The 13,371-nt window shown below is 41.5% G+C and overlaps 1 protein-coding gene across 9 annotated transcripts in view; it reads right to left on the bottom strand.

Annotated features, from left to right (window-relative positions):
• The window catches only part of CALD1 (caldesmon 1), a 223,128-nt gene that overhangs the window by 60,264 nt on the left and 149,493 nt on the right, over positions 1 to 13,371 (bottom strand). Inside the window, exons 1-2 of one of the 9 annotated variants that reach the window (XM_083365293.1) lie at positions 11,069 to 11,139; positions 10,860 to 10,908 (exon numbers count right to left, since the gene is read on the bottom strand). The exons of the other annotated variants lie outside the window; for them this stretch is intronic. Coding sequence (XP_083221419.1) covers positions 10,860 to 10,906 — 47 coding nt within the window. The 5' untranslated portion in view covers positions 10,907 to 10,908; positions 11,069 to 11,139. Of the gene's footprint in view, positions 1 to 10,859; positions 10,909 to 11,068; positions 11,140 to 13,371 lie in introns of those variants that run through there. 9 annotated transcript variants of the gene reach the window in all.

Below are 13,371 nucleotides of genomic sequence, written 5' to 3'. Positions count from 1 at the left end.
AACACAGTGCTAGACTGCGTTAACAGAGGGATAGAATCAAGATCACATGAAGTGTTAATACCACTTTACAATGCCTTGGTAAGGCCACACTTGGAATACTGCATCCAGTTTTGGTCACCACAATGTTAAAAAGATGTTGAGACTCTAGAAAGAGTACAGAGAAGAGCAACAAAGATTATTAAGCGACTGGAGGCTAAAACTTATAAGGAACAGTTGCTAGAATTGGGTATGTCTAGTTTAATGAAGAGAAGGACGAGGGGTGACATGACAGCAGTGTTCCAATATCTCAGGGGTTGCCACAAGGAAGAGGGAGTCAAGCTATTTTCCAAAGCACCTGAAGGCAGGACAAGAAGCAACAGACGGAAATTAATCAAGGAGAGAAGCAATCTACAACTAAGAAGAGTTTCCTGACAGAACAATAAACCAGTGGAACAACTCGCCTCCAGAAGTTGTGAATGTTCCAACAATGGAAGTTTTTAAGAAGAGACTGGACAGCCATTTGTCTGAAATGGTATATGGTTTCCTGCCTGAGCAGGGGTTGGACTAGATGACCTTCAAGGTCCCTTCCAACATCATCATCATCATCATTATTACTATCATCATCATGATCATCATCCGAAGAATGGCTTGTCCCCAATTTCAGGGAAGCACGCAGCAGGTTTCATCACGTAGGGATCTACATCTGGTGGGTCCGAGGATATATGGATTCTCTGCCATGGTGCCTGCCTTATAGAACATCCTTCTCCCCAAAATTAGATTAGCTCCATCTTCTTTGAAATTCTCAAGACCTGGTCATTCATCAGACCTGGGTTTTCCAGGGAATCAGAGATTTGCCTCAATGGTTCCATTTCCGAATGGGGTTGCTTTTATCCTCCCTTTGCCCATGGTTAGTATTTTTGTTTTTCATATTATTTATGTTATCTATTGCTGTGGGCTTTTTTAATGTTTATTTTATATTGGGATTGTTTTATTTATTGTTGCGCACAGCCCAGACTCTCCTTTGATGAAATAAGCAGCTATATAAATTTGATTAATAACAAACGAATTGAATCCACGGAAGGTCTCAGGATATTTAGAATAAACAATTACAAATGATAATGCAAAATGGCATAATTATTTTATCAAAAGCTCCCCAGTGGAAAGAAGAGTCTTCACCATCTGTTTTGTTCCACTAACCACTCAAAGCATTTGACAGTTTACAGCTCATTCAGTGATTAAACATCCTCCCTCTTCCTGTACTACGTACTGATGGGCACCTTCAAAACATCAGAAATAAGCGCAACATGTTGATGTTCGTTTCCATCTTCTTCTTCTTTTATGTTTTACATTCTGTTTCCTTTCTGCTGTAACTCCTGTATGGAAATTCTCCCTCCCTTTCCAACTCTCTTCAAGGAAAGAGCAATGAGGGAAATGGTGAAGATAGGATTTGGTCAACAATCATTCACAAAAGAAAAGGGAAGCCACCTCATAACCTTTCAATGGAACTAACGAAAAGGAAAGAAAAACATGCCTCAACCTATAGCTGCTGGTCCTTGAAAATGCAGGACACACTTTGTTTTTTTCATGCACAGCTGAACAATCCTAAAACCAGGGGTCTGCAACCTTGACAACTTTAAGACTTGTGGACTTCGGCTCCCAGAATTCCTCAGCCAGCTATTGCAACAAAACGGAAGAAGTGACTAGGGTAAAAATCAGGGGCACCTTCTGGGAGCGGGGCGGGCAAAATCATGGACTCTGCAACCAGAGAGTCAAGCCCATGACTGGCTGGGGAATGGTCAAGAGGCAGGCAAGTCAGGAGATTCTGGCAGTTCAAATGAGTATAAGGATTTATTGCAAGCTTAAGCTCTTTACAAGAATCTGAACTACTAACAGGTCAAGGGAAATGAGCGGGAGATAAGGCATTCAAGGTGGACTGGGCTTAGATGTCTTGTAGGCGCTGTCAGAACTGTCATCCTTTGCTTCAGCCTTGGTTCACTAGATGCCAACCTGCCATAAACTATAAGGGGAGGGAGCGAGGGGAAGGGAGAAACCAAAACTAAGTTCAGTGTCATCCTGAGACATTGGCTCACTATCCCAAGGTCATAGTCTTGGGAAACAGAATTTAACAGCTCATGATCCAGCCCACTTTTGCAGGGACAGTTACCAAAACAACTTCTTTGAATGTAACTGGACAATCAGGAGATAACGGGGGTGGGGGTGGGGAATGAGAAATGGAAAGTTAACTGGGAAGCTTTGGCATGCAAGACCTCAGTTCTGGCTTTGATCTACTGCAACCACTTGACTTTAAGTAAAAGTATTCTTTTCACTACAAATGGAGTCGAGAGTCTTGCTTTCCTAGCAGACCAAGCTGTGGCAGGTCTGACCTGCGTTCAGGGACTCATGACTGATAACGCGTTTGATCCCTCCCTTGGGCTCAGTCTAATGATCTGGAATTCTGGGAGTTGAAGTCTATGCAGCTTAAAATTGCTAAGGTTGAGAAACTCTGATTTAGATAACCAGAGCAGCGTCCAGCTCTTTCCAACCTGCTTCCACACAATGGCCATCAGTGCTGCAGTTGTTGCTTTTGGCCTCCCCGCTCTGTAACAAAGAAGCCAAAAAACCTTGAATAACACCTCCTACTCCCTCACTAAATGAGTTGCTCTCCACCCTCAGCTGGGAAGGCTTGGCACGGATGTGGGAGGTGGGAAAGAGGAAGATCTGAACTGCAGACTGAAAGACAAACTGGAACGTTTAGATCCTGCTGGGGTGTGGTAAATTGGGCACGTGGCACATCTCATCCCTGCACGGCTCTCCATAAACTCAGTTTGCATTAACAAGGGGATCAGTTAACACACCCACACACAATCTCATAAGGGACTCAGCCTAACCCTTCCATCACAGCACCAAACAAGAGTACAAAACTATAATTGGTTCATTCTTACTGTGCCACAAAACCTCCTTGGCAAACCTCCTCGTTAGCATTCTTTAGTTTTGTAATTGACACATCCAGTGTGTAACTTAATTAGCAATTGCAAAAAGGGGGGAAAAGTTAGTTTGGTTGTCTGCTCTGGAAGGGTTTTCAACAGAACAGAGTGTCCCTGACCAGCTAGCCAGACCATTGCTGCCAAAGCCAAACCACACCATCATATTTTCAGTGACAAAGGAGAGAGTGGAATTATTATCCACTGCCTCATATCTTTGACCTCACCGCTGAAAGCTGGGTATTTTTTCAGTTATCCTTATTAGGGCAAGTTTTGTGGCTGGTGCTAGAAGTTTCCTTTGTTAACAAATGCTCTGTGTCAGCAATAAAATGAATATGATACAGCCGGGTTTTAAAAGTTAAATACAAAGATGCTGGGCAGGCAATACAAACAAAAATTAGGAAGTGATGGTTGCCTTTGCTTATGTTTGTTAGCTGCACCCAAATTTGCATTTAGGTCAAAAGAGGGCAGTTTTCCAATAGAAAGTTAGGAAAACTTTAGTGGAGGAATAGCTGGGCAGCCATCTTTGATTTGGTTTTCTGCACTGAGTAAAATGTAGGCCTTGAGTATCTAAATAGCTCCCTCAAGATTCACTATTCCACAAATAATGGGAGCTAAAAGGGGAAAAAACAGTAAAAATGAAACGCATCTTGTTAACCTGATCCATAACTCAACTTCGGATCCAGTTCCAAGTGCCAGAGATTAAGTGAACGTACATAACATTTAAAAAACCTGCCAATTACAGATTTTTCAGGAGTCGTTTCATACAGTGCACATATTTGTCTATGTATATTCTTTTTAAAAAAGTTTCCATTGAATTATTTTGAAAATCCAATTTAAAAAATGAGCCCATTTATGGACATTTTTTCTTATTCACACCTACAGCAGAAAACTGTTCCATTGATTGGCTAATTTTTATTTAGAATATAGATGTTTAAAAACCCAGTGTAATGTAGTGAAAATCAGATAGCCATTATGGTATAGGCCAGGGGTAGGCAACCTCGGCTCTTTTATGACTCATGGACTTCAACTCCCAGAATTCCTGAGCCAGCCAAGCTGGCTCAGGAATTCTGGGAGTTGAAGTCCATGAGTCATAAAAGAGCCGAGGTTGCCTACCCCTGGTATAGGCTGTTGAGATTTCAGCAATGAGAGAGATTCTAGGCATTCCACGGGTTAGAAAAGGTTCTTTATTGGATCTCACTGCTTGATAAATCATAAGAACAAAATATATAAGAATACTGCTTGCTTTACAATGCCCCCAAATTCTCACATGACCACCTTAGTCAATAATCAAGCCAATTATTTGTTATGAGCTGATTTTGCCAAAAACCAGAAATAAATGCCAAATTTTGGAAAACATATAAAATTCAGTCAGGTGACCATGGGACAGGTAAATAGCCATAAATGCAGGCTGGTTGCCAAGCACCCAAAATGCAGTCACATGACCACAACATAGGGAGTGGCCATTAGAACATCAGAACCAGGTCCTAAATACCCCTGAAAGGTCCATCATTATTTCAAATGGTCATTAAGTGACTGGTCATAAGTCAAGGACTACCTCCTCATGCTCCTTGAAATACAGGTTTCCCCCCCTTCTATGTCTTCTACCAGGAAGTGTCTATGATTTCCCTGACTTGAGCTGGTCAATGTAGCATATCCAAGACATGTGTAGGAACCTACATTCCTTCTGGCTCTTTAGTGGATAGAAAGAAAGAACCTGTTCCCCAAAGATATAAATGAGCCCATTTCATTTCATTATTTCATTTCATTTCTTGCTATATGTTACATCTCTCCAATGGATTGCAGCTGGCATTTTGCAAAGGCCATAGGTACTGAAATTGCTGTGAATGGCAAGCATGACATGGAAATTGCTGAGTAACATCTCAATGGAGTAACATAAAGCTGGATTCTTTTTTTTTTACTCAAAATCTTTATATTTTGGACATGCACTATAGTAGCCTTCCCCAATCTGGAATTACTCGTAATGTTCTAGCCTGTAAGGCTACCAGTCATGTTGGAGAGGAATAAAAGAAGTGGAATCTAATACATCCAAAAGGTAGCAGTTAGGGAAATCTGGAATACAGCAACCATGAGCCTAAGACACCTTTGTACCATTATACATACAACAGCTTCTTGCAATGTGGTAAGAAAACCAAGCCAAGAATTTAGAGATATCAAGCTTCATCCACAGCTTGACCAAACCAAGGATATTAGTATATTCCTACTTCATTCTACAAAGAAACTCCCCAGCCATGCTCAAGGGATGTGTCTCTACAAACAATAGCACGTGGGTCTTGAGGATTGTTTGCAACTGACTAATCATCTTCCAGCAGAGACAATTAGAAACCAGCTCAGCTAAAAACCAATTCAGATGTCAAAGCACTTGATTATAAAGATAAGAGCCCAGTCAGTCTCTGGCTTGCCTGTGGACTGTGTATCAGGTCACTTTGCCCCTGAAGGTGCCATCCATCCATCTCTCCACCCACTTGTCCATCCACCAGGAAATCTGTGCTCCAGACCAGGGGTCTCCAAACTTGACCACTTTAAGGCTTGTGGACTTCAACTCCCAGAATTACTCAGCCTGCTATGTTTGTCAAGACAGCAAGAAGACCCCTACTCTAGATCACTATCATTAAATTCTGAAGGCCAACACTGCCTCTACTCAAAAATCTGAGAGGGTCTTTTTTTCAACACCGCGGGGAAAAAAAAAAGAAATAATGTGGCAAGGAAAAGGTGAGGTCAGGGAAGTTGACTGCAAGCTGGAGTAACTTTTTAATAACTAATTCAACAGCTGAGAAAACCACTGGCTTTGCTAAAGGAATTTACTCAGCATCAAGTCAACACACTGTGAGACTACTGTACTTGAGTGTGATAGTAAGGATTTGGGATGGAAGGGAGGGAGATCCTCATTAGAGAAAATGCTAAAATAACCACAAAGAACTTCCAGTGTGCTCAGAAACCCTACATATATTAAAAAAATACAGTTAAGCCCGTGGAGAGTGTGAGATAAGTGAGTTTAGATAAGAAAAGCATGTTTTCCATCTGAAATGAATGAGTAACCACCATTTGAACATCTGGAAAGTCCATGGTTGTGCCAAATTTGAAATGAACTACTGGTTTGTCAAGATAAGTACTCCAATCTTAAACCAGCCTGGAACTATTCACAAAGCAGGCTTCTGTGGTCCTAGAAGCCCATGGTAAAACCAATGCTAGTTGCCAGAACATCTGGGAGGTTGGGAGGAAGACTTGCCAACTCTGCCACCCCCAGAATTTCCATCTTAGTCCTGCCAAGTCTCTCTTTTTTTTAAAAAAAAAAACAACTATAACCTGTTAAGAAAATCCTTCCCTTGCTATTTCTTCCCTGAATTTAAATGAGGGGCCTGTAGACTTTGGATTGCAGCAAAACCAAAGAAAGACAAGACTCTTGTTACTGTTAGAAATGTAGCTTTACCTTTCAGTGTTTCAATTCTGCCTAAAGACTGCCCTGGAGAAGGAAAAACCATTTTTCCAGATGTTCCTCAAATGGGAGATGGTGACACCCAAAATGAAATGGAAAGTTCACTAATCAGTAGAGAAAATAGACCTTTGAAAAGCAAAGAAAATATTTTCACTGTGATAGAAAACTAGAGCAAAAAATCCATATGAAAATATTTTTTGTGAAATAAATAGGTAATCTTCTAGTATGGTAGCCAGGCGAAAAATTATTTTTCTTTTTAATAGATGTGAATGCTGATCAACAATGCCACAAGGCAAATCTCACCTCTAAGAACAAAGAAATCAAAGGACCCTCTTGTTTTGTCTACACACACACACACACACACACACACACACACACAGAGAGAGAGAGAGAGAGAGAGATGCCCCCAGCAAGCAGCCAAGAAGACCAAAATGTCAAAACTTTTCAGTGATTCCTCCCCCAAAATTGGTACTTCTGGATACCAGACTCTGAAGAGGAAAAATAACCACTAGGTGGCTTTGAATCAAAGGAATATGGATCCAACAAATATCAACAAAAATTGAAAGGAACCTATGATCTGTTGGGTATTGTTGCCTGTTTACTTGTTTACAAGTCAAGTGACTGTCAATGAATAGAAGAAGGCAACAGAAACCAATTCAAGATGACACAAACATGAAATGATGTGACATGACACAAGTCAAAATGAGGTTGTTGCTTTGATCACAAGGTTGGGGTTCCATCTTATGCTTTGTTGAATCCTACACCCTATGGACACTCCTGAGCAAGACAAAGACCAGCAACTGGGACAATCAATGTCAGACCTACGGTATATTGTTTTCTGCCAACACAAGGATGGGTGGACATTAACTGAATAGAGGGGAATGGCCCTGACCGCTTTGATAACCATCACATTTGTTGTTGTTGTCACTCTATCTTTTACTACCAAATTCCAGAGTGCTATTACAAACAGTATGAAAACTTTCTTATCTCCAATTCTTTAGAAAAGCCCTTTTTATTTTTTCTAAATCTCCCACCATTCCAGTTGGCTTGTTATCCACAGGTTTTCTTCAGTTCTGTAAAAGGATGTATTGTTCTCTTTATCCACATTGTTCTATTAGATACACAAAGGCATCTGTTTTATCCCTTAAAGGTAAAGGTAAAGGTTCCCCCGCACATGCGTGCTAGTCGTTTCCGACTCTAGGGGCCAGTGCTCATCTCCGTTTCAAAGCCGAAGAGCCAGTGCTTGTCCGAGGATGTCTTCGTGGTCATGTGGCCGGCATGACTAGATGCCAAAGGCACACGGAACGCTGTTACCTTCCCACCGTAGTGGTCCCTATTTTTCTACTTGCATTTTTACGTGCTTTCGAACTGCTAGGTTGGCAGAAGCTGGGACGACTAACAGGCGCTCACTCTGTTACGCGGCACTCGGGACCCATCACATCTTGTCTTTAGATAGCAATAAAAACGGCTCTGGTCTGCAAAAAAAACCACAAAAAAACCCCACCACTCCTGCTCTAAGCATCCAACCCCTTCTTACTTCAGTTTTGAGGAAGAGGAGGAGGAGGAGGAGGAAGAAGAGGAGGAGGAAGAAAAAGAAGAGGAGAAGGAGGAGGAGGAAGAGGAGGTGTAATTATTCATGGCCTGCCCTATCCGTGAGCAAAGTGAGGTCACAGCTAAGAGATCGAGAGTGATAGCAGGATTTGAAGAAGACATCCTGTTCTACAGTTCCTTAACTTCTTCAAGTACACCATAGTTGGTATGAAGGAAAGAATGGAAGTAGGGAGAAATTTTTCTCAAGCAGAAATTTCTCTACTTAGCCTGTCTCTGAAGCCACTTGGAAGTTCCAAAAAGCCATTCACATAACTAATAAGCTCCACTGTCTTTGTGCGTGCAACTGTATGTGTCCCCTTGAGACCGTTTTTTGATTCCTGGTGATTGCCTGGCTTAGTCCCTGAAGTTTTCCTGGCAAAGTTTTTCGGAAGTTGTTTGCCATTGCCTGCTTCCTAGGGCAGAAAGTGACTAGCCCAAGGTCACCCAGCTGGCTTTGTGTCTAAGGGTGGGGCTGATTTCTAACCTGGTGCCTCAACCGATACACTGAACTGGCTCTTAACCTCTCCCCTTGGGGAACATATATTGTAATTCAGGGTTCATATCAGCCTGTCATTATCATTCATTTTAACACAAAGCAGAATTGTTGACACAACCATAGACAAATTCAGCTCTGTAAAAATTGGCAGCTTCCTACGACTGCATAGCAAATAATATAGCTGTGGCACTATATTAATCTTTGCTTGTAAGAGATCACCATTTATTTGAAGCATTGTGCCATTGCAAATGTAGGCCCTGTGCCTTTTCTCTGAGCAATGTGGTGTCATCTGTATGACTAAAAGGAGCAGAGCTTGCGACACAGCATTGGGACACTGAACACCAAAGGCTGCTCCTATCCCTAAGAGATGACTAATAATTGCTTTGCTTATTTTGCTTACTCTATTCTGCATTAAGAAGAATGATTCTGCATTCATTGGATTCTCTAGATGAGTTCCCACAATATATTAAACCTGACTAATTAAAAGCCTAACTGGATCTATTTGCACCACACTTAATTATGTTTCAATTTAAACAAATTTTTTGGGGGAAGGAAGGGTTGCAGCAGTTCAATATACTGTGTGAACCAGGTTTACAGGTCAGTATAATACATCCATATAATTCTGGATGAACCAATATAAGGAAATGGATGAAGCCTGTAAACCAATTTAGCTGATTGTATAAACATAGGTTTTGTGTCAACTTATCTGTGTTTACTTCTCAGTTGCAACAGATGCCTGGAAATATTGACTGAGTCCATACAACACGGTACAACAATCTACAATGAATTTGGGTAGTTTGTCATTCAGCTGATGGGGAAATTTTGGTCACATTCTTAAATGTTAAGTGAACCAAGCTCTCACATTTAATCATGGTATGGTTTACTTAAACAGCCATAGTTTCATTCCATACAGCATTAACCTTGTGAACTCTCAAGTTTCCTCCTTCCGTTATATATTCAAGATGGTATTTAATATTTATTTGTTATCTATATGTAGGGGTGGGTGGGTCTATACATAGGTTGTCTATAGTATGTTTAGGTGTGTGTCATGTATGTGTTTCACTTTGAGAGAAGGCAACTAAATTTCATTTTTGATGTGTGCCGTTGTGCCCACAGTAAAAAAAATAACAATAAAGGTTATCCTATCTTATCTTATCTTATCTATGTGAGCCCCGCAATTGAGTTCTATTAACCCAGATTTAGAGTTAGGCATTATGGGTGAACTCATCCATGAGTCAGTCATCTGAATCTCCTCAAGTCAGAATATTCCACCTTCTATTGTGAGCAGATAAGTGAGCGATCTGAACGAGGGAAGGGTAAGGTGGGGTTTTGGTAGCTGGGAAAATGTGCAAATTGAATCAGATAATACTTGTAGCCAAGTCAAATCAGGTTACTTTTATCAGTCCAAATGAATGCCTCACAGTTAGGTAACAATTAGTTACACTCAACTAATTTAATTAGGGATTATATAGGCTGCCGATTTATTTATCCAGATTTACTTAATGCAGGCTTAAAACCATGTCTTTTGTCTGAGGAAATCTTTGTCCTATGCACATGTTGTTTTCTTGCACATTCTCACATTATGAATCATGCCATACAATCCAGAGGGTTTAAAAAAAAATTGAGAGAGATATGTTTGGATCCCTTTGTCTATGGATTACATTATTTCTGTATGTCTAAGGCACACCACAGCTTTATAGTTAAAATTTCATTCAGCGACAAAAGCAACAGCAAGCACTTTCAACTCATTCCCAGCTATAATAATACTGTAGATTTAGCTAGAATCTGAAAACTTTTTTCATCATTTTACAAAAGGCAGGAATAATTTTAGAATACTTCAAAGAGAACAGAGATAAGAGGACTGCCCTGAAGATGTTTTAAGGGGCAGTGACGCCAACAAAATGTAGTTCTTTGATCAATATATCGTTAGCTACCGCAGTTCTGCTGTTGGGTTGATTTATAGTTTGTTCCATTATTTACCTAGAGACCCAAATTTTGCACTGATGAAAGCCACTTCTGAACTGCGCTGCATCCACTAAGCAGCCAAGGAATTTAAAAGACGGGGGGGTGGCGGGGGGGGGAGGAGGGTTGAAGCCCATTCTACAGTGACATGCCTTGCTAGCTTATACGCGTTACGGTGAATTTTTACAACAAAGCATCACAAGGGGAAACGTCAGATAAAACCCGGAGCCTTCGTGCACGAGTCGCTGACATGTTGCGACCTATTCCGCCTCGTCAAAGCCAACTTCCAGCTTTCAGAAACGAACCCCCGCAGTTTGAAGAGTTTGAAGCCAGGCACACACGTACCCACCCCGCAGCGCCAACACCACCTCCCAAAATAAGTCAGCAAACTCACTTGGAAAGACTTGATACATTGGTCCTACAGAACGCTCCGCTGATCATGCCTGGAACAGAGGAATGAGTGCTCTGGTTGACAGCTTCCGAGAGACAGGAGCTGCTGAAATAGGCTAGAGAACTGAAGGAGGTAACCAATATAGATATAGATATATAAGATATATTTGCCTTCTGGCAGCTGAAGAATAAATTGGCCAATTGTGTTCTCACCACCCTGCCTGCAAACTCCTCTGGAGTGATCCTTGGGGTGGATCGGAGGGCAGCGACAACGGTGCCTTCGATCCACGGTCTCTCGATCCTGAATACTCCTCCTCCCCCTCCTCCTCCTCCACCCACATACACCCTCAGCAGTAAGATCATATGATCCTAAACCCCCACTCCCACCCTACCTTTACTGTATTCTCTCGAATAGAGCCCCATTGACAATACTCAAGCCCATTCTCTGCAAGCACAGAGCTAGACGGGACAAGGTTTCCCCCCCCCCCCCCATCTACTTAGCCATGATGTCACAAGTAAGCAGATATAGGCTTGCTTCAGTTCAGTTGCATTGCAGTGAGGACTGAGCAGCTGGAATGTGAAACTCAATACAAAGGTGTTTGTTTACCTACAAATAGAAATAGCTGCTTGCAGCAAGAGATGCCCTCCAAGGAAGGCAGCATATGTAGCAAGAACTGTATTTCAGAGCAACAGCCAAGAACAACAAAAAAAAAGTCCTTAACATTTGTGGATTTATTATTCTCCAAAGCACCTGAAGGCAGGACAAGAAACAATGGATGGAAAGTAATCAAGGAGACAATCAATGTAGAAATAAGGAGAAATTTCCTGACAGGGAGAACAATTAATCAGTGGAACGACTTGCCTCCAAAAGTTGTGGGTGCTCCCACACTTGAGGTTTTTAAGAAGAGATTGGACAACCATTTGTCTGAAATGGTATAGGGGTTCTTGCCTGAACAGAGGATTGGACAAGCAGACCTCCAAGGTCCCTTCCAACTCTGTTATTCTGACTGTCTCATGAACCATGGTTGCATTAATGAAACACATCAATCTGTGTGATTGGGATTCTTAAAAATACAATTGGAAATTGTGAAGTCAGAAGACTGAGACCTATCAAGGGTGTTACATGCTCCTGACATCACAATTGAATAGAGATGCCTACCTACACTGAACTAAAAGTATGTGGTAGTCAGGTGGTTGATGCTCCCAAGGGTGATGACATATATTTTTTTAATTTTAATTCCATTTATATCCCGCCCTTCTCCAAAGACTCAGGGCGGCTTACAAGCTTAGCAATAGCCTTCATTCTATGTATATGCCTGCTTATTGGCTTTCACACACACCCCAGCGGCATTATTACAAAGTCAGCTTAATTGCCCCCAACAATCTGGGTCCTCATTTTACCTACCTCGGAAGTATGGAAGGCTGAGTCAACCTTGAGCCTGGTGGGACTCGAAACTGCACTAATTGCAGGCAGCTGGTGTTACTTAAGGAGGCATTAGCCTACTGCTCCACCAAGGCTCTTATCACCAAACATATCACCAAACACCTAATAAGGAGCAAGGAAGATCTTGAATTAAGTCCTGTATTCATTCCCTGAAATTTCAATCAAAGATGATAGTATCAAGCATATATTTTCACGATTCCAATGGGTTTGAATGAATGAGAGGAATCACACTAGCAGTATTCCATCAAGGATTCAAACACAAACAGCACATTGACATGTCTAACTGGAATTCACTTTACATAAATCTGGGCATGTGGATATTATTTATTTATGCAGAAATCTTTTCATGCTACTTACTTACCAGGTTCTAGGTGGCTTAAAATCATGGCATAGAAAATATAAAACACAATGCATCTGATAAAATCAAAATAAAAAGATCACAAATGCTGCTGTCCACTATAGAAGACCCTACATTCTGAAAGCCCTTCAAACAAGGATAGCTTTGATCTTCCTGACTTCCAGGGTCACAGAATATTCCAAAGTGAAGGAACTTCAATAAGACCTTGCCCTGTTCACTTGGGGGTGGGGTGGGGGGTGTTGGATAGCCAATTGCAGTAATCTAATCAGATGACAAGGTAATAAGTCACTGCTTCCAACTCCTCCTTGTCCACAAAGAACCACACCTGGTAAATCAGCCAAAGCAGGAGACCCTTCAGATTGCTAATTGCTCCTTCAGAAGCAACACCACCAGCTCCATCAAGAGCAATTGATGGAACGCTTATGAATGCAGAAGATTTCTGTATCAACAGCAATTGACAGCGTCAATCTGAGATGTTCTTTCTCATCCAGTTCTTCAGGGCTCATAAGCACCAGGCCAAGCCTTCCACCATAGTATGAACTTGGCCTTTGGATACAGTTGTAAATCTGGCTATCATCAGCATATTGATGATTCCTGCTTTCAAAATTAACAGATGACCTTCCACAAAGGCATCATATAAAGATTGAAAATAATGGGGAGATTCCTCCACACTCGAGTATTCAAGGGCTCAACCTCTCCCCGCAATAATACTAA

Source organism: Vipera ursinii (genome assembly GCF_947247035.1).
Source record: "Vipera ursinii genome assembly, chromosome: 6".
Taxonomy (NCBI): Eukaryota; Metazoa; Chordata; class Lepidosauria; order Squamata; family Viperidae; genus Vipera; species Vipera ursinii.
This window is presented reverse-complemented; position numbering and strand designations above follow the sequence as displayed.